The sequence below is a fragment of the Crassostrea angulata genome, chromosome 6, assembly GCF_025612915.1.
Source record: "Crassostrea angulata isolate pt1a10 chromosome 6, ASM2561291v2, whole genome shotgun sequence".
Classification (NCBI taxonomy): Eukaryota; Metazoa; Mollusca; class Bivalvia; order Ostreida; family Ostreidae; genus Magallana; species Magallana angulata.
The window spans coordinates 47,793,841-47,814,275 of record NC_069116.1 but is presented as its reverse complement, the minus strand read 5'-3'; the positions used below and the strand labels follow the sequence as shown (position 1 = coordinate 47,814,275).

The following is a 20,435-nucleotide window of genomic DNA, read 5'->3' as shown; positions in this document are numbered from 1 at the left end:
TTTCTATGTTGTATGCATGTTTTATTAATTGTCTTGAAATGAATCAAATGACATTAATGTACCAGTTAGGAAAAACGTAAGGACCAAACTCAATCCTGGTCTTTGTGATACTTCCTTTTTTTCCAAAAACAGATTTTGTGAGCTGATTTATAGCTATGATTTAATATCATTGTCGTATTTAAGAATTAAGTTGTATTTTTTCAGAAATCGATAGAAAATTATATCGCATTTAGGTAGGTGATATTTTTATAAAATGATAAAATCAATATATGATTCTTGTATATGGAGTTAAGAACTAATAAATTTCACTACAAGACGGTACTTTCACATATGATTTCAAAATAAAATTAAGAGAAGCATATTTCAAAAAAAGTTCATTTTCTAATAAAATTACATCTATAGGCTGCACTAAATTTAATTTAGTTTCGTGTATTTTCGTACAAATCAGGATCATAGCTTTCGTTGAACGTGAAACTTTTAAAACTGGTGATTTTGAAAGAGCTGCAGCTGGTTTGATTTAAAACACAGTTCGGTTGGTTATACTCATGCTGTCGGTTATATTTGTTAATGTAAAGTTTTGCAATTAAAACAATCAGTAATACCAAAACTAGACTACAGCTTCCTATAATAACAGCTTCTTGATAATTGTCCAGTGAGTTCCTTTCCTTCTCAGGAACTTTGTCCCAAACTGTTGTCAGAATAAAGGTTTCTGTAACGACACAGACATGTTTAAAGCCACTGAATATTCTTGTTAACTGATTACAGATTGCTAATAAATTAAAAAATAAGCGATAAGGATATACCATTTATTATTAAAAAGCTGTCAAAACATGTGTAAAAGGATCAACATTTGGTTAAGACTGAATTATTTTTTTCAATCAGTATGAACCAGTGTAGCGGCAATTTTGTTATATACGTAAGATTTCTGAACGAATGTAAAACGTTTTAAACTTATGTATATTTAGTATATGTGACAAGAATATCATTTCTGCAATACAATAATTTATGGATAACTGAAAGTCTGATGATCCATTTTGGCACGTTGCCTACTTAAAACATTAGCTCAATATATCTGTAAGGAACTTAAATTTATTGAGGAAATCAATGACATAGTATATTCACTATTAAACATAAAGGAGTGTTGTTAACCAGCAATGCTACACTCCTCATATTTTCTTAATAAACAAGATTGATCCGCATTCATTTTATCAAATATTTCATCTGCCTTATAAAATATTACGTAAATAAAACGTTTTAATTTATTTTGAACAAAACTACAAGCTTAAGTTGAATATTACTACATTGTATATTTTATTCTGTTGATTACTTAGTTTCCTTACGTGTAATGATTTATGAAGCATTTATAGAAACACATTAAGTAAATTTGATTTCATTTCCATTTTCGTAGTACATGAATTATCTATCATAGTAAACGTTAACAAAAACACGACCGATGTAATCTTCTGAGCTATTTTGCCCTTCTGCGCAACAAATTTGACTAACAATTCTTATTATATGACAACTATTCATTTGATAACGCTTGTTGGACCAATGCATGTGTCTTTCTTTTTATTTGAATATCAACGGAGCTTACACTCAATGGTTAAATTAAATTGTAATTTCAATTTACCAGTTAAAATCTTACTAATATTAAATACCTGTCATATTTCCACATCCTGTGATGTGATTGCATTCCAAACTGGAACAATTACACATGCGTTGACACTTTTTTCCATAACTTGGATACCGACATTGTAAAAGGCAGTCGGGACCATGGTAACCATCATTACAGCCTAAAAAATTAATTTTCGGAAAATTAAAACCAAGATTATAATTTTTTTTCATTTATTTTCAGTATTTTACAAATAAGAAAAACCTAACATCAGTCTTATTTTTTTTTTTTTTTTTAAGTTTTTACGTTTTTATAATTACAGCTATAGCGCTGGAAACATTTCTTGCAAAACGTATACAGATATATAGGTCAAACACTTGTAATTTTTAAATTATTTCTCTATTTATTACAATAAAAAAAATTATTTATGTAAGTTTACCGTGAATGTATTTACATCCAATCGAGGCGTCACATTGACGTTCTGTACAGTTACACTCTTCTTGGCATCGCTGACCAAAGTTTGGATATCTGCATGGCGATGTGCAATTTGGACCGAAATACCCATCTTCACATCCTTTAAGTTCATTATAAAAAAAATTCGCGGTCATTTTCAGAATTTCATCAATGGGGTTTGTTCTATACATCATTTACAATGTTTTTAAAAATATAAATATATAATTGAAATATAAGGACAAGTTCACTTATGGGCCCCGGTAAAAAGTGAGAAAAAAAATGAAGATTCAATTTAAGCATAATATTTTTTATTCACATCATCTATTGATATTTAGAACCAACATGTTATAGTAGTGGATTTAGTGGATAAAAATAGCACGAAGCTTTGCAACATAGACTGGATCAGCCGTCATTCGTGATTTTATATAGTAAATCGTGGACGGGCATTCAATTCAAAGCCTTTATTTACTGTCAGCCTAACCGTGTACAAACTTGCGGAAAAGATAAAAGATGCATTATACATTTAGAAAACTCATGTGAAAATAAGACGTTTGTACCACATTAGGCTGGTACCTAAATATGAAAAACGTATGAAAAATGTTCAAGGATTTTCTTATAGCAAGTGGCAGCTATTACCTGCCTGACCCATGTTTGAAGCCACGTATGGAATAAAATATAATTTCAAACAGTCACGGGGGTTCTATCCAGGAAGTCTTAACAAAAGTGCTCACTGTAAACCACAGGCACGTTTAAAATGGCTTTCTATCCTCTTTGTATGGTCAGGAATGTTTTGTTTGATCGCTATGGTAATATGCAACTTCAAAGCTGTATTCGACTTATTTCAGACGTTAAATAATGCATCAAGTATAAATAAGCAAATGCGCCAATCGATCCACCAACAAAATGATGTTGATTTAAATGCCCACTCCCTTTGATTTAAGTAGACACAATTCAAGTAGGTTAGGCACGATTTTTTCGGGTTTAGATTGATTAGATGTCTATAGACATTTAAAAATCCTCAATTGTTAAAACTGTATGCTATTTTTGGTAAATTTAAACGTGCATATAAATCAGACGTATCAATCAATGTTTAAATATTACCCCAAAAAAGCAATTTGTTGATATTTTCTTCATAAAAACGGCACTTAAAAAGGATTCATTTTCTAAAGCTTAAGTGCACTTGTTTTTTTTTTTAAAAACCTAAACGATTATTAATTTTATATCAATTCAGGTCACCAAGTTGACAGGTCGACAGTTTGCAATTGGCAGATAAATAGATAGACGGATTGACAGGTCAACGGGTTGATAAGACGACAGTTCGATGTCTCTACGTGATTAAAAAACAGGATGCTGTTCCAAGATCTATTTTCATTTATTGATGATCATTATCAACATATCAGCTCGTCAACTTGTTAATCGGTTGACCTGTCAGCCCGTTTACCTATCGATCTATCAACCTTCGCCCTGTCAATCCGGCGACCCGTCCATCTGTCGACCTCACAACTTGTCGACCCATCAACCTGTCTATCTTTCAATCCGTAGACCTGTTCACCCGTTGAATTTAACTTTTAGGTAATTATCAAATCTCTTTTTCATCTTTCATTTTGTCAACACATAAAAATTACTTTTTGATTATTTGATAATTAAAACATTATAACAATAATAGATCTTTTTAACTTTCATTTTGACGGACTGTGAAACCCATTATAAGGTCCATATAATAATTTTGTATCGCTACGCAAAAATAGACATTTGATGAACTACTCTTATTCTGTACTTGAGCCAGCATGGTAAAAGTACAGTTTTTCTCTTCATGAAGTAGTCTAAAATTCTAAAAAGTTATTTGAGTAAGAAATTTAACCAAATCTGCATTAAATTTGTAAATTAGCTCTCCTTGAAAAATTACTCAAGTGATTAGACATTAAAGTTATTATAATACTTGTAATAAGGTTCTTTTGACAGTATTTTTTTAAATTGAATGAATAATGAAAAATATGATCAGCAATAATGTAAATATACCTACCTTGGACAGAATACAGCAAAAGGATAACATAAATAATAATCATATTTTCAATTATCAAGAATCCTTTCATACCACACACATCTAGAAGTATTTGCAACTGTCGAATTGTGACCATAAGTGTCAACTTTAGGATAAATGTCCATAAAATGAGATTGCACAAAGTTGTCAATTTTGTTCAAACGAGTTCGTCTCATTGATTTTAACGGTCTCTCAGATTGAATCAAGTTTGTCTAAACATATTTATTGATATGTATCAAAACAGTCTCACTGTATTATCAGTTTTATTTTCGGGAAATTTCAAAACATTATAAACATTTCAAATGATACATCGACCGAAGCTGCAAGACTTTATACTCTGTTTTGTATCGTTTCCTTAAAGGAAAACCTTTCTAGGCAAACATACCAACTAATTAGATAACGCGGAAATATATAGTTATAATTCTATCACGCCCTATCTCAATATTACTAATGTAACGATTAATTTTCCATTTATACTAATTATAAACTAAAAATATTTTTTGTTTTCTCATGCTGCACACCCCACCGCAGATATGTTTTTGATAAATTAAATCAACACTGGTGAGAGGTGAAATATGTCATTTATTAAAAATGACGAAAATAAAAACATATAAACAACATAGTAGAGGATCAGACCAAAATTTATCAATATTCTGATCCCCTTAAGTTACCGAACAACAATAATTTTGATCAAAATATACAAAGTATACAATATATACAAAACCAGCAAAAATGGCACCTCCGCAATAAAATATGCCAATCCCCTTAAATTACAGAACAGCAATATTTTGTATATTCAAATTTGAAATATTGGATTGGTGAAATGTAGATGGGGTGGGTGTATCAAAACATTTCTTGTGCTAACACTCTCATAGATGAAGACAGAAAGACCCTACGCTCACTGGTTATCAGATACTGGCCGCATCAAAACACGTGACAGTATCGTTACGGTAATATTTTATAAGCTATTAAATTTAATCAGGGAAATTACACCATGGAATTTTTACATTTACATAACATGTCACTAGGGGGTTTTCAAACTAGAATACCCGACTAAAAATATACATGGACAGTAATAACTGAAGGGTAATTACATAATATGGCCAACGACTTCTTCAAGGCCTAGGAAAAAACGCAACATGTTCAATCAAATAGTAAAAACATAAACATTTCAAAACAATAAATAAACATGAAAAGTTATACCATTCAACACATAAATACAGTTATCAACATAATTGTTGTTTTGATTATTAAAAATCAATTTATTAACCATTTTAGCTTTTATGAATTATCAATTGCATGATATCTATCATACGTATACATAAATTTTCTATCAATAAATCTAGAGTGTTTTTGAAAATATTTTTTTCCAACATCGAAGATATTCTGTCAAACAATTTGTCAAAGTCTTACAGCATTCACTTTTTTCTTAAAACATGTCCGTTTTTTGCTGGTCAAACATAAACTAAACTAAACTCCTGCAATCAAGTGTCACAGTTAAATTCATTCTTTCAACTTTATTTTTTAAAAAATTGTAAACATGATCGTTAAAATTATTATTATTTGGAAACTCATAAACTTCACTTATTTATTTAAATTGTACATGTTTTATATATTTTCTTTACTATATAATCAGAAAAGATATGAATTGTTAACTTATATTTCCGTATTTCTGAAAATGACCCTTTATTACTATACACCTAAACCATAATGGTCTTATTAAAGATACTTCATATGTACAAGTATATTGTTTTTTCTCAAAACACCACACATACAAAACAAGAAGATAAATTGTTTTAATATATATTCGTTAATGCACACTGTAACTTAACAAACCGATACTAAAATTCATAAGTTGTGAGAAAACCGTTTTGTTTTGGAAGAGGTACATTTGTGTTCATTTGTCATTAACATTACTGAATCAGTGAAGGAATACTATGATGATATCAGCTTCCTTTAGCGTTTCCTCTTTGATCTATATTTCTTGATAAACGCATCCCGGCAAATATACTAATATACTTCTTCCTGCAATGATGATGCAGAGACGTGTCCTTTTAACAAGTTTCCTATAATTTTTATATTTTAATTGGGGATTGTGGTATAGAAGGTCATGTAAAATATATCCTTTTACATCAGTGCAGAAAATAAAAAAGAAAACTATTCAGTCGGAGCTTGTAATTTACATGTATATCATCTTAATCCTGTTTCTTAAGTAAATTTGAATACAGTAATGTATTAGATACTACAAAAACAAAATTAAGAGGTTAAATGACAATATTATCTTTACATTATGTACCAGGCAATTATTTATCGAGATAATCTTACATGTATTATCTAAACCAAGATTAAAATTTGAATTGTTTGTTACATGTTTCATTCAATGAGAATCCAAAATAAATATGTTAGAAATTGAAAAAAAAATTCTTTACTAAAATCATATTTTAACACTTGTTTATTACTTTTTTCGGTTAAAAAATTTACATACATACAAAAACAGGCAAATGCATTATTTCCATCAAATGAAGATCTTCTTTCGTTGAACATAATAGATAATGTATACGCAAAAACAATTACAGCGCATAAGATAATCATATGAAAAGTATCTAATTTACTAAAAAAAACTCGCAATTACAGCTACTGACATTTAATATGATTAACCTAAACAAATCTAAATTGGAGTGTGACAAACCCCCATGTACTTACATGGCACTTAAAACCTTATGCATAAGAATCTATGCAGGTGTTTTCGTACATATCTGAATCAAAATTTCCATCCAGTTGAAGACTTTTATAATTTGCACTTCTTGTATGGACATTCATTGAAAGATTGTCAACATATGCAGACTGTTGTATTTCATTGGCTTCAAGATTTCTTTTTGTTCTGTGGTTATATAACTTGAAAATGATATAAAAACATATCGGTATTATGACAAATATACCGCAACTTCCTATGATAACAGCTTCTTGATAATTCTCCATAAAAGTTGTTTCATTATCGGAGACGACATCTAAGAATGTTGTCCATTCTTGCATTTCTGTTGATTTAAAACATGTTTGTGCTATTTAATATCTAAATAATAACAAAACAAAAATTCTAACCCTAACCCTAACTCTAACCCTAACCCAACCCAACCCTAACCCTAACCCTAAATTCCCGGGGCAAAGATAAATTAAATGAATAACAACGTCATAATATATCTACTTATTTTTATTTTTTTTTTTGTATTGCAGATGAATTAATTTTTTAAGGTTTTTTTTTATCATAATACGAGCAAGGTCCAAAAATACAAATAAATTGATTTCATATAGTAAGATTGTGACACGGTTGTAAAATATAGAAAGATCGGCTATGACTGCTAGCTTAATGTTTTAGAAATTATTTAAAGTAATTAGCATCACAGCTATTCTTGAAATCACACACTAGCATATTTATTAGCAATATAAATTTATTTGCATTTCAAACTAATGGTTATAACAGCATGTAATTTTTACATGTTAATACCTGTTTTGTTTTTACATCCTCTGATGTGATTACATTCCTGAAGAAGACATTAACATTCCTGCTGACATTTTTGTCCATAGTTTGGATATCTACACGGAGAACTGCAATTTTCACCATAGTAACCATCTCCACAAACTAAAATGTAAATATTCTGGTATTTTGCATTTCAATGCAAGATTGTAACATTTAAGTTGATATGCTACAAAAGTCTAAGCAAATAAACAGTTGAAATAGAAATTTAAAAAGTTAATCAAATCAACTTATGTCTATCTGTATAATATACGTTCTTAAAGAAGTACAAAATTAATCTTATCTATGATGCCTTAATATTTAATCATCGGCAAAACAAAAACTAGAAACTTGAAACATATCACAAATGATTTTCTTAATCGTCAAACGGTTTTTTAAATCGTACAAATAATTTTTTAAATTGTACAAATGATTTTCTTTATCGTAAAAACTGTATTTAAAATTGTTCCAACGATTTTAAGATTGTACAATAAAACAGCTATAGTCAGTTGATTTCGGTCAATACATGGTGTTATAGACCTGATGAGAGTATATCGACCAAGGACGAGGTCCGAGTTGATACACTCTCATCTGGGCTGCCCTCAAAATCGTAGCTGCTACCTAGGACTACGTAGTTGAAGGGTAAGCTAGTCTAGCCGCTACGTAGATATTCGTAGCCTAAATAATTTATGCTAAGCATCAAACTCAAGATGGCAACCTTAGTTACCACTTTGTAACAAACTTGAAATCTATTTATTTAGTGATTATTTTGTTCATCCCTTAAGTTATTATGAATTTTAACATGTATATTTCCGCTTGAAATTAACAAATTATGTCGATGTAGTTAGTCTTTAGTTGATTATTTCAAACTTCAAATCTGAAACCTAGCGGCTAACCTAGCGGTCCGTTCAATAGACTAAGATTTCTACAACCTAGCGGCTTGGCTAGCTGCTGCAATCTTGAACGCAGCCCAGGTCTATAAAACAATGTAACCAATAGTTCAGGCATATGCTTGGGAAAAATACAATATTATAATAAACGATTTTTTGTATTTTTCCTGCAAAATTGAAATGAAAAATGTACGCCGTCGTAGAAATATTTATATAATGTATTGTACAGATGTACTTTGTCTAGATTTTAATAGGATCACAATCTTTATTACTGAGTAGTCAGGAATTTCTGAAATATCAATCATCACGCATGTCTTGGGGTTTTTTTCTAGATTTTAGGAAATATTATTCCCCCCCCCCCCAGAAAAAAAGAAAGAAGAATGGATAATTTGTATGAAAAATTATTAACTTCGATATCCTTTGCAACCGTCAACGTGGTCACACATTTCTTTAGTACAATTACATGATTTCTGACATCTCTCTCCAAAACTAGGAAACCTGCAGAGTGTTGTACAATTCAACTCAAAATATCCCTTCTGACACGCTGCAATTATCATGATACTTTAAATATAGATTGGCAAAAACATTACTTTAAAACAACTTATACGGTAACTTTTAACTTCTTGATAGAAAACGATATAATTAAAAAAAAGGATAAATGAAGATTTTACATTTTGCAGTCACTGATATTGCAGTGAACACTGACATAAGTCAGTGCATATACCTTTTTAATGAGATCAATAAAATAAGTGTATATATTCCAATCCAAGCCTGTATGTTCATATGTGTTACATGTAAGGTATACGAATATCAACATAAATCTTGATGAGTTGAGAGAGAGAGAGAGAGAGAGAGAGAGAGAGAGAGAGAGAGAGAGAGAGAGAGTCTACATACCGTGCACAGAGCTCAACAAAACAATAATGAGAGTAAGATGTATATTTCCCATTTGCGTTATACCGGGTCTCGTTGATGAATGTTGATAAATTCTTTGCTGGTAGTCCTATTAAGGTGCAATAAGTACTATCGGTTTGAAGAGGCATTCGAACATTCGAACTACATGTAGCACAAAACATTCAATTGTTAAAGCATGATATATATTTTTTTGAGAGCGAAGGCAGTTCAATTTCAAAAAAATAAAACTGTTAAATCTTGATTTGATATTTGCTCAATAAAAATGAGCAAATATTCTATTATAACGGAATTATTATAATGATATAAAAAGGAATTACAAATAATAGTCACATATTTTCCATTTTATGCATCCAACATCATATCGTAGAAAGGGATAACGACATCTGCAACAATGTGACATAAAGATAAACGATACAAGCTTGTCCTTTTCCTGAATAACTTGGCTATTATATAAAACAAATTTTCAAACCAAAACACGGAAACGTTTCATATATAATATATACATAAGCTATATTTTAAAATGTTTTACAGAAATGCATGATCATCATAAAGATCACCAAAGAAACCATTGATTAAAAATTGTAAATGCAAAAACGTGAAAAGTTCTGAAATATTGTTGTCAACCGTCAGTTTAAAATGTTTGTTTGTATGTCACCTTCTTTATATTAAACTGCTGTTTATTTTCTGCATAATCTCCATTAACTTTTAGTAATTCATTTGGTCAGTCATGATGATGTTTAGTAAGGGTTAGAAAAGTATTTCAATCCAAAGAATAAGTATCTACAAATGACGTTCCTTTTCCCAGTTTCAAGAACTCTTTCTACATTTTACACAGTAGAACAATTATCTCTTAGAATATTCATGAGGATGCCCTATAGATGCAGTTTGACTTTCAGTTCATTGGGCCAAAAAACGACTGAAAAACAGCGGGGTTTTTTTCAACAACTTCAAGTTCCCATAACATTAACCTATATGCCAAATGATTCTTTGGAATATGTTTGAAGTTATTCTGTACATGAATGTTTTTTTCATTCTTGGTTTTTGAATATCAGATGGTGATAACGAACAGTGTTCAGAATTAAAAGTCCAAAGAAAAAATATAAAACAGGAGCAGAGAATACACGGACCTTAACAAAAAAATTACACGTAGTATCAGGTGCCATGGAGGAAAGCATCATCTGTTGACTGGTCAAACCTGTCGTGTGTGATTTTTGTCTTAATCGGGGAAAACGGAAAAGTCCGAAAATTCTGTGATTATTTGTGATCTAACAATAAGTATGAAAAACGTCATTAAGTATGCGAGCAAGTGGAAGATTGTATTTGCTATCAAGGTCGTTGTATCAACCATAGAACTTACAAAAAGATCACTTCAATCAAGACTGTTGATAGTCCGGTTTTATCGACTTCTTTGTCGTTAGCTTGCCTTGCCTTAGGATCTTTTCATACGACAAGCACGTCCTTGCATATCGAATAAAAGAGAGACAAAAACTCAATATGCATGTGATGAAGGTATATTGCTGCATAAGTAAGGATAGTTGACTACAGAAACATTAAAGTCATCATGTTTATCATAAAGTTTTGTTGTGAGGTTACCATCAACAATTACCCTTTCCAGTAAAATAACCAAATATCAAATTGTCAACCAGATTATGCAGATTAAATGGAATCTTTTTTTTCAAGTTTACTTGGATATATCGAGTCGACGTAAGAATGGAAGTATCAATTGTTAACTCACAATATGTCGTCGATATACCTGAATGTTGAGTTGCGGCGATAGCAAGTGATTTATTTTTTTCATGTACAAGTTTTTGAATAAACTCTGCTTCTTATGAATACAAAAATATGTCTTATAACAAACGGGCGCAATTGGTACCCATGGAAATTCAAACAGATTGTTGGAAGACCTGATATCTCATATAAAGGACTTCCTGATTTCTTTAACGTCTCTTTTATTTTACAAAATTATAAATCAGCTGTAGAAATTTGAACTGGGTTGTCGTTTTAATGACAAAAAGCTTGTTTGATGACTGCATTTGCATAATATTCAGAAGCCAAATATCTCCTGATATATAGATATAAAATAAGTGGACTAAGAGTATGAATTATTAAAAATTAATACCTATTTAAACAAATGAATTACAAACCTTTAAGTGTTTTATCCATCATAGGTGGGTCACCATTGTTTTAAAACATATTGTCTTCCTTTAATTTAATGATAGGCTTACTTTTTGATAGTAAAACGATACAGACAGTGTTTTGGGAGCATAAGTACAACTGTATATTAATTTTTATTGTAAATACTATTTTTGTGTTTCATTTAATACACTTTAATACATCATAATCCTAAACATTCGTAATCATTTCAAGAAATTAAAAAAAAAAATGAAGCATGTTTTGATGTTGTTCAGTACTTTGACATGTTTGGTTTCGTAAGTACTGTTTATTCAATGAATTAGAAATGTGTAACTTTTAACTATATATGATATATATATATATATATATATATATATATATATATATATATATATATATATATATATATATATATATATATATATATATATATAAGAAGCACTAGCAAACCAACAACACTCGTTATCTAAAGTGACGGATCAAAAGATACAAGGTTATAAGATGAGATATAAAAAAGCACTAACTAATTATATATATATATATATATATATATATATATATATATATATATATATATATATATATATATATGGCATCGGACCGAGAGAGGTGATCATTTATATGATTACACTGGTGTCTAAAACAGTTTTGCAACATGTGTCAACTACACATATGATAATGTTTAGTGTAGCTGTTATTTCCTGGAATATCAAGTGAAAGTTATGCCAAAGGTAGTGAACCTCAATTGTAATCGGTTTTTTTTTAAATAAGAGTTTAGCAATTAAGGCTTGATGGAAAATATTATATATTTTTTATACAAAGCTTTTGTAACAATCAACAGAAATACAGAACGTACCAAGGAAGTTTTGAATGCTGCTAAACCCTTCTCACATGGGTTTAAAGACATTGTCACTTATTGTTAGAACTTTATTGCTGGTGACTTTACAACTTATTATATACGAATCGGCAAAAAGGAGGGTTCTTCACACTTTTGGAAAAAATTGCATACAATACCAAATTTATTTTTTTTACAGATATGAAAGTCAAGAATAAATTTGAGATGACAAAAGAAAGTTCAAATTTGGGGTATGAATCGACTTTTGAAAAAGTATTGCTAATCATGAAAAAGTCCCTATTGTATTCGAACTCGGGATCTTCGGTTCAATTGACACCCATGCCAAACATTTTCACAAAAGGGTTGAAAACGCAATGTTGTGACGTACTCTCATAAAAACTAAACGTCAGGGGGTGTCGAGGACTATTTGTTCTAATATCATGCCACAAAAATCCTTAAAGGCATACTTTTACATACTGGCACATGTACAAATGGCATACGTATTAGGGGAAAATGGTATATATTTATTTTGTTTGCATAATCTCAACATTCACATCCAGAGTTTGTAATGCATATTTTTATAAACACATATTTTTAAAAATGTTTTCAACTTCTTCCTTATCTGCAGCTATTTGCGTATATTTCATCTTGATAGTTCTCTCTAAATGCATCGTGTTGACAGTACCGAACGGAAGTGATGTTATCCGTGATATCTGCTACATACTCGTTGGATTGAAATGAACTAAATTCCGAATCAAATTCAGGTTCCGTATTACGTGTCTTGTGACGGATACAATATCTAGCAACCATGGTTATTGCGACCAGTGTAAAAACTAATAGAACGGAACTCCCAGCGATGATGCTGATGAATTGTTTCTTTTTAAGCCAGGTTTGATCACTAGATTTAATTACACCGCCCATGTTCGTAGTATTCATCTGGTTTCCTGTCGTTTTCAAAGAAAAAATATAATATGAAATATGAAAAATACAGCTATAGGTTCAATTAAACGATGTTATGAGCACAATGATTTGCATACAAGGACGAAAATTGAAAATATTTTTATATATCCATGAATTCCAAAATTCCATCACCACAAGTGGAAATCTTTGAATGATACAATACATGACCAAAATCGATTATATTTCTTTATTTAACAAAATCTGTCAAACAGCAAGGCTGCCCAACTGAATTGATTGTATAATTTGTCTATTGATCATAATCATTTCACTTAGACGCTTGATGGTATCAAGAGATACATGTATTCATTTAGGTATTTCGTTTGGTTTACATCAAGGGCAAAAAAAACATAATAAAAGTTGGGTTTTTTACAATCAGAAGCACTATTTTTTTAAATTAAATAAATAACTGATTAAAGCTTCGTCAACAAAACAAAATAAGTGAATTGCTCCTAAACTAGTATGACAAGTATTTAAATTGCTATTATAAAATAAATGTGCCTTTAATGCCAGAATCTTTGGAGACACTTATCATGATGTTAACGTCTGGATTTATACTCAAAATAAGTAACTAATATAAGATAGAGCTAACAATTGATAAACACGTGTCAATTTACGTTATAATTCAAGTGAAGTGCGTTAAGATAAGCGAAAGCTAAAACATATTGTTAGCGTTATATAAACGAATAATTAGTCTTATATGACGTAGAATTTCAACTTTTAACATCTATCTCTTTAAAATAAACATCGGCTGCAATAGGCCATAATTGGCACATACGTCGGATATCCTTTTTTGCATATGAAATAGCGTTTCTGGTTTTAAAATATAAGCATTTATAGTAGATGTTTTAAAATCAGCTGCGATTTAGCTGCAAATAAGGCGTAAGCACTAGTTAATGAAGGAAGCCTACATCACTTTACAGAAAATTTTATAATTATATTGAGAACCTTTTTGAAATGATCTTTCAATCTTCAAAATATTTGCAAGTCTTACAAGAGAGAAAAAAACAGAAATGATATTAGATTAAGCAAAATAGCTAGATAACATATATAGCTTTCTCAAATCTTTCAATATAGCTTCAAGTTCACAAGATCAACATCATGTATCTACGAAAGCCCATAAGGCTCATTCGAGATTTGAAAAACAAAACATCAGCTTTTGTAAGACTACAACAATTCACAAATGGTTTCAGAAAATATAATAATATAATATATAAAATATTTGGTATATCTTAGTGAAGTTTTCATTTTTCCTGTAAATATTTCTGTTGATTAAGCTGTAACGTTCACCTGTACGTAACTATACACACGTTTTTGCAAATATGTTTGGAAAACATAGTGTTTTCTCATCGTAATTGCCAAATGTTCTTCGATATGATTTTAAAGACAAATATTAAACATTCACTTTTCGAGAATATCATCATAATAATTGAGCTAGAGAAAATATCAATGTATCAGACTGACAAAAAGTTTCTGTTTAGATTTTATTTCTAAAACATTCGATTATTAGAGGGAAATGGTTTTTATCTCTGTAAAATTGACTAGCATCATTTCCTGGTGTAAAAGATCAAATTTGAAATAAGTATGATTAATAAAGAACAGCATGTTAAAATGAAATTCAATAGTCAATAGTCAAGGAAACACTACTTGTACGTGATAGTTTCAAAATGAATAATATTCCTACTTCTAACTTAGTCATATACCTTTCATGTTATCACATCCGTTGATGTGATTACATTTAGAGCGGGCACATTTGCACTCGTACTTTATTGTGAAAAATTTGATATATGACAATCTTTATTTTATGATGGATGGTCTTTTGGGAAATTATGTATCTTTAAAAATAATTCCTAAAGACCGTTTTAAACTAACCATTATTTCAATTAAATTATGAATCGGCATATGTGTTTATGCATGTAATAAAGATTTTATATATAAATCATTTTTTTAAAAATCAGCGTATATTAAAACATATACCTCTCCAGTTTCCACACCCCTTAATGTGATTACATTCATTGAGAGCACAAGTACACTCGTACTGACACTTTCTTCCATAGCTTGGATATCGACAGGGTGAAATACAGCCCTGTCCAAAGTACCCCTCTTCACATCCTGAAGTTGAATTTGAAGTTGTCTCCATATTATTGTTAGTAAGTAGATGCAACAAAAAAAACTTATTAATGGAATATTAGTACATTTTGGTTTAAATGCTAAATCTCATAATTATCATAAAATTAAAATGTAAATACTGATAAAAATCAGCTTTAAATCCCGGATATTTTTCAACTGTTTTGTTAATAATGTTGTATGTTATTTTTTCTTGAATCTCACCTTGAATAATCATGCACCCAGTAATGTGGTTACAATTTCCCTCAGAGCAGTTACACGTTTTTTGACATTGGGCACCGAAGCCAGGATACCTGCAGGCTTGTATACAAAGCTTGCCAAAGAACCCGATTGGGCACTCTATATAGGAGAAGAGATTTTTTGAGTCATTGTTTTATATATATATATATATATATATATATATATATATATATATATATATATAATTTAAAAATGATAAATATCCAGAATAAAATCACAAATTGATCCTATTAACCGCAAACGTTTTCGCCATTCCTGGCTCTTCAGGCAGTTATGTACAAATGACTAATATGTAACGTAGTAACGTCAATAAGCAAAAGTTCATTGTGACGTCATAATAACGTTAAAGTAGCGGAAAGTTAGAGTCACAGAGCAAAAAGGCGCTAAAAAAATAATAATCGCAAATATAACAAATGATATATATATATAAACCACATGTAATGAATGCTTTACATAACAAATATCTTAAATGTACGATATTACAAAACCTAGATAAAATTCAAAACACATATGTACATGTTTATTACCAAAAATATTTCTCTAATATGATAAATATGTTTAGCTAAATATTTATAATCATACTGTTAAATGAGTATTCTAACAAGATTTGTCCATTTCATGATTAGGTAGGTAATTGAATAAAGATAATTAAAATTAGATGTAAACCTGCACATCCGGTTATTATGTTGCATATATCCTGAGTACAATTGCACTCTTCTTGACATTGCTGGCCGAAACTAGGGTACTGGCAGGGTTTTGAACAGTTTGGTCCAGAAAATCCAACCTCACATCCTATTATTATGTAGAAACAGGTTAACTATTGTACAAATGCCTATTCACTGTTTCGGAAAATAAGAATACATAATAATAAATTTGCATTGCGAATGGTTTTACACAATCGATTAATTTGATGCCGATATAAGTTTTTGAAATTATTAATGGATTAAAAATTGATATTCATCTAGACTTGTTCATACGTTTCGGATATTGCAAAAGGTTAAATATACAATTTCATTCACTGCCCAAAGTGCTATTTAGGTCTCTGAGAGCATTTATGCACTTGTATTCCTTTTTCATTATTAATTGTACATGTATGTCATACTGGGATGCAACCTAATTATAATACCTTTTCATTAACCATTCATTAAAAAAACAGTCATGTATTACAAATCATGTGCACGTAAAACGAAAAACTTCATGATAATTTTGGTTAATTCTAATTATGCCCCGAAACCACCAATAAAACTTCTTTAGTCTGTAAAAATATATAGTATTAAATTAATTTCCGCCTTGGAGTTAAATTTGAATGTATGTAAAACGACAGCCGTGAATAAATTCTCCCATATATAACAGGCTTTAATATAACTTAACGATTTTATAGATAAGAATACAAAACTTAACTTACCCTGCACAGAACACATTAATACAACAAGCCACACATAGTTCATCACCATATTTAATAGACCAGTTTCTTTAATTAGTCGCTGATTATCAATGATCCTGTGATTTTTCGAATTATTTCCCAATAATATTAAGCTGTTCTATCCTTTGAATATATTTTATAATAAGAGATTCGTTCAAAACATTGTAATCAGGTCACCCTAGCTTGAATTCGGCCTGTGTGTTTAAATAAGCTTGGATAGGCAAACACGGATGCTAAAGCTGTATTTCACTTCCTTCCTCTGTGGCCATGAAAGGTAATGAATGGATTTAAACATTATCAAATGAAGTTTTTATTAATGTATTATATAATTTTATATTTATGTTTTTACGCACGTAGAAAGTAAAATCATTGTATATCATGACTCAGAAAAATAGTCTGTTGCTTTGGATGGATGAATGGATAACCCTAATTAAAAAACAAGGAAGGTTCTGAAATTGACAAGTGTTTTATCTCATAAGTAACAATGGATCAATCATAACTTTAATACTTTTACATGTATTAATAGGACGATTCTCCAAAATGATTTAATGAATTTCTGAATACTTATTTTAGTTGTTTTGTATTTCATTTCTTATATATGGAATTGGTTTTTAGTTGTACAATGTACTAGTGTTTCCTATACTGATCGCATAAACTGAACACATTAACCATTTATAGAAAACATTTTGTGATGAATAATTTGTCAATAATCAGATATTTTTGCGTTTATCATCTGTTTGGATTATACATTATAATTAATGATGCAGGTAAAAAAGCCGTACATAATAAAAAGGAAGTATCAGCAAACAGGCTTAAATGAGCATTTTTATTCAACAACTTGTACAAAACGTTTTTAAAAAGCCATCTTTAGCTTATGTCTTAATATCATTTTTGTATTTATATACAAGTTGTGACCTATGAACTTGAAAATATAAAAATAAAAACTGTTAATTAAAATGACAAATTTGGTTTTTTATAAACTTTATTTGCTAAAATTAAATCTAATCTTTGTGTGAATACCATACATTCTTCCTCTTCATGCGTCAAATACAATTTCCTCATTTTATTTTGTACAACTTTGTTATGAGGAACAAAAGTCTTTGTTTCTATATTTTTTTTACGTTTGCTTTTATAAGCAAGACCTAGAAGATGGCTAATGGAATAGTTTTGCCGTTCAGTCACATTTTCAGTCCTTTCAGTTAACATTTAGTTGACCGAATAACAAACACAGCGCTCTTTTGAAAAATTTGTTAAATAGATTTAATTTGATAATTGAAAAATTCATTACTTACAAGTCATGTTGTATGTGACAGCTTCACTTTGTATAGTATTATTTATCGAAATAAACAATAACATCAAGTATAATTTTTTTTAAGAGTTTCTTTCCCATCATTGTCATGTTACACCGTAGCACATTGGGTTAGTGGATTCACTACAAACCTGTAGGTCATGAGTTCGATTCCCGTTGAGAACAATAAATTTTTTAACTTTCCAAAATTTTCTAAAACGTATTTTTTGGTTAAATACTGTGAAAGAAAATTCTAAACCTGTGAAAATATTTTAATTATAATATACTTTAATGCACATTAATATCGACACCTACAGGGGACGGGAGGGTTGCTTTGAATTTCTCTCAGGTTGGGATACATATAAATCATAATAGCCTAGTCCATTTCCCCCTTTATTTATTTGACTTAGTTTTGCATTTAAGCGAATACTAGTATATTCACTTATACAGCCCTATAATGATATATGTATGTATTTATCATTCCAACATTATATTTAGGAAATTTTCTTCTTCAACTCAGAAATGAAATGTCCCCAAGGTGTTTGGGCCTTAGGACTTCGAAACGATAACCCTTACCTGAGGAACTTTCATACCAAATAAAATTTAAAATATTTTTTGTGTTTATTTGCAATGATTTTCATTCAATTTTTTATGTCACATTTATTAAAATACATTTTCTAATAACATCAAGCAACTTTTTCAGATGATTTGTCGAGTAAGAAAATAAGAAAAATTATGTTTTGGGGAAATACCAAAAAAAATTGCAATGATAACATTTTTTAATGTTAAGAAGTGTAATATTTTTTTATGTGTCCGAAGGAAATATCCATCATAAGACAATTTTTTTTCTCAATTTGTTAATAGCTGTCTTTTTTAAAAACTATTTTACAAAAACACGAAAAATCATTGAAAAATTCTTTAAAATACCTATAGTATCATCATTTTAATATTTGAAAGGTATATGTTTTGTGGTCTTCTATTGAAAATTGGAATAAACTGTGGGTGTATAGAGCCACCTTAAATCCTCTTCGAACAAAAAAAGAAAAGAAAAACAAACAAACACAAACGAAAGAGAGAGAAAAGAGATAAAGTTAAACACCTGGGGTTTTTTTAAGTTTCAAATGGAAAAATTTTGGATCGGTGTCTGACCTAGTCAAGCCAAACCCTGCAGCGCTCATTTGTTCGTTTGTGTCAATATTAAGAAAAATTCAATATTTAGACATTTTTCTTAAATCTTGTGAATACATTTCTATATCACAGATGGTAACTAAACGCCAAACATTGGCCAGCTGTGTCTTTTCTTGTAAATTACTTCAAATCCAAATTATTTACTTTGATTTTTACCATGAAATCTCTCTCTCTCTCTCTCTCTCTCTCTCTCTCTCTCTCTCTCTCTCTCTCTCTCTCTCTCTCTCTCTTCCCTTAAACCATACACATATCAAATGATATTTATTTGTAAAATATATTAATGTTTTATGAGCCCGTCCTATGATATCGCGGTAGTTAAATCATTTTGCCCAAAAATCTATTAATACGAATATATTTCCAGAAACTAATGTTATTGTGAGTTTCATCACCTATACCTCAGTGATGTTTAGCGTGCCTCTGTTTACTATGTCTAAAAATATCCCGACGTCAAATGTCAATTCTCAAATGTCAATTGTCAAATGTCAATTTCAGTGCGTGCTACTTTTCGTAAACAGAAATACCGCGATACCATAGAACCCGCGATATGATAGGTTGTACCATAGCTTGGCGAGTTTTCTATTGTTAAAAGTGTCGGTTATTTGTGCAAACCCCACTCTTTTTTAAAACTCCGCCCACTATCTCGAGTAAAAACAACATCAACAAGGTTGTTTTAGCGCGTCCATAATATTCCACAGTAAGAGTTTCCTCCAGATCAAAATTGCCAAAACTCAACACGGATAAATGACTCGACTAACTGAGTTCGTCGAATAAATCTCATTTTTAGCTCGAAACAAAACAATATCGGCAATGGCTTTGTCAGAAAGA

At 30.0% G+C, this 20,435-nt stretch overlaps 1 protein-coding gene across 2 annotated transcripts; it reads right to left on the bottom strand.

Moving 5' to 3' along the window:
* Positions 1 to 17,392, bottom strand: LOC128190513 (protein draper-like). 2 transcript variants are annotated; one of them, XM_052862589.1, is made up of 6 exons: positions 17,117 to 17,392; positions 16,378 to 16,503; positions 15,676 to 15,810; positions 2,052 to 2,186; positions 1,659 to 1,793; positions 1 to 709 (listed from the first exon to the last, which is right to left on the bottom strand). In XM_052862589.1, the coding sequence occupies exons 1-6, from the start codon at positions 17,163 to 17,165 to the stop codon at positions 420 to 422; spliced, it is 870 nt and encodes a 289-aa protein (XP_052718549.1). In that variant the 5' UTR covers positions 17,166 to 17,392; the 3' UTR covers positions 1 to 419. The 2 variants fall into 2 exon arrangements, with proteins under 2 accessions (XP_052718549.1, XP_052718550.1); XM_052862590.1 differs by lacking the exons at positions 1 to 709; positions 1,659 to 1,793; positions 2,052 to 2,186 and adding exons at positions 12,153 to 13,331; positions 15,322 to 15,456 and having other exon boundaries at positions 17,117 to 17,375.
* Between the last annotated feature and the right edge of the window lie 3,043 nt (positions 17,393 to 20,435).

What these genes read in the sequence shown, in the direction of transcription:
- LOC128190513 (XM_052862589.1), bottom strand. Translation starts at nt 17,165, where the DNA reads ATGGTGATGAACTATGTGTGGCTTGTTGTATTAATGTGTTCTGTGCAG. An exon ending in TGGATGTAAATACATTCACG is followed by an intron (nt 1,794 to 2,051) that starts GTAAACTTACAT and finishes TTAATTTTTTAG; the next exon opens with GCTGTAATGATGGTTACCAT. An exon ending in AGGATGTGGAAATATGACAG is followed by an intron (nt 710 to 1,658) that starts GTATTTAATATT and finishes GTGTCGTTACAG; the next exon opens with AAACCTTTATTCTGACAACA.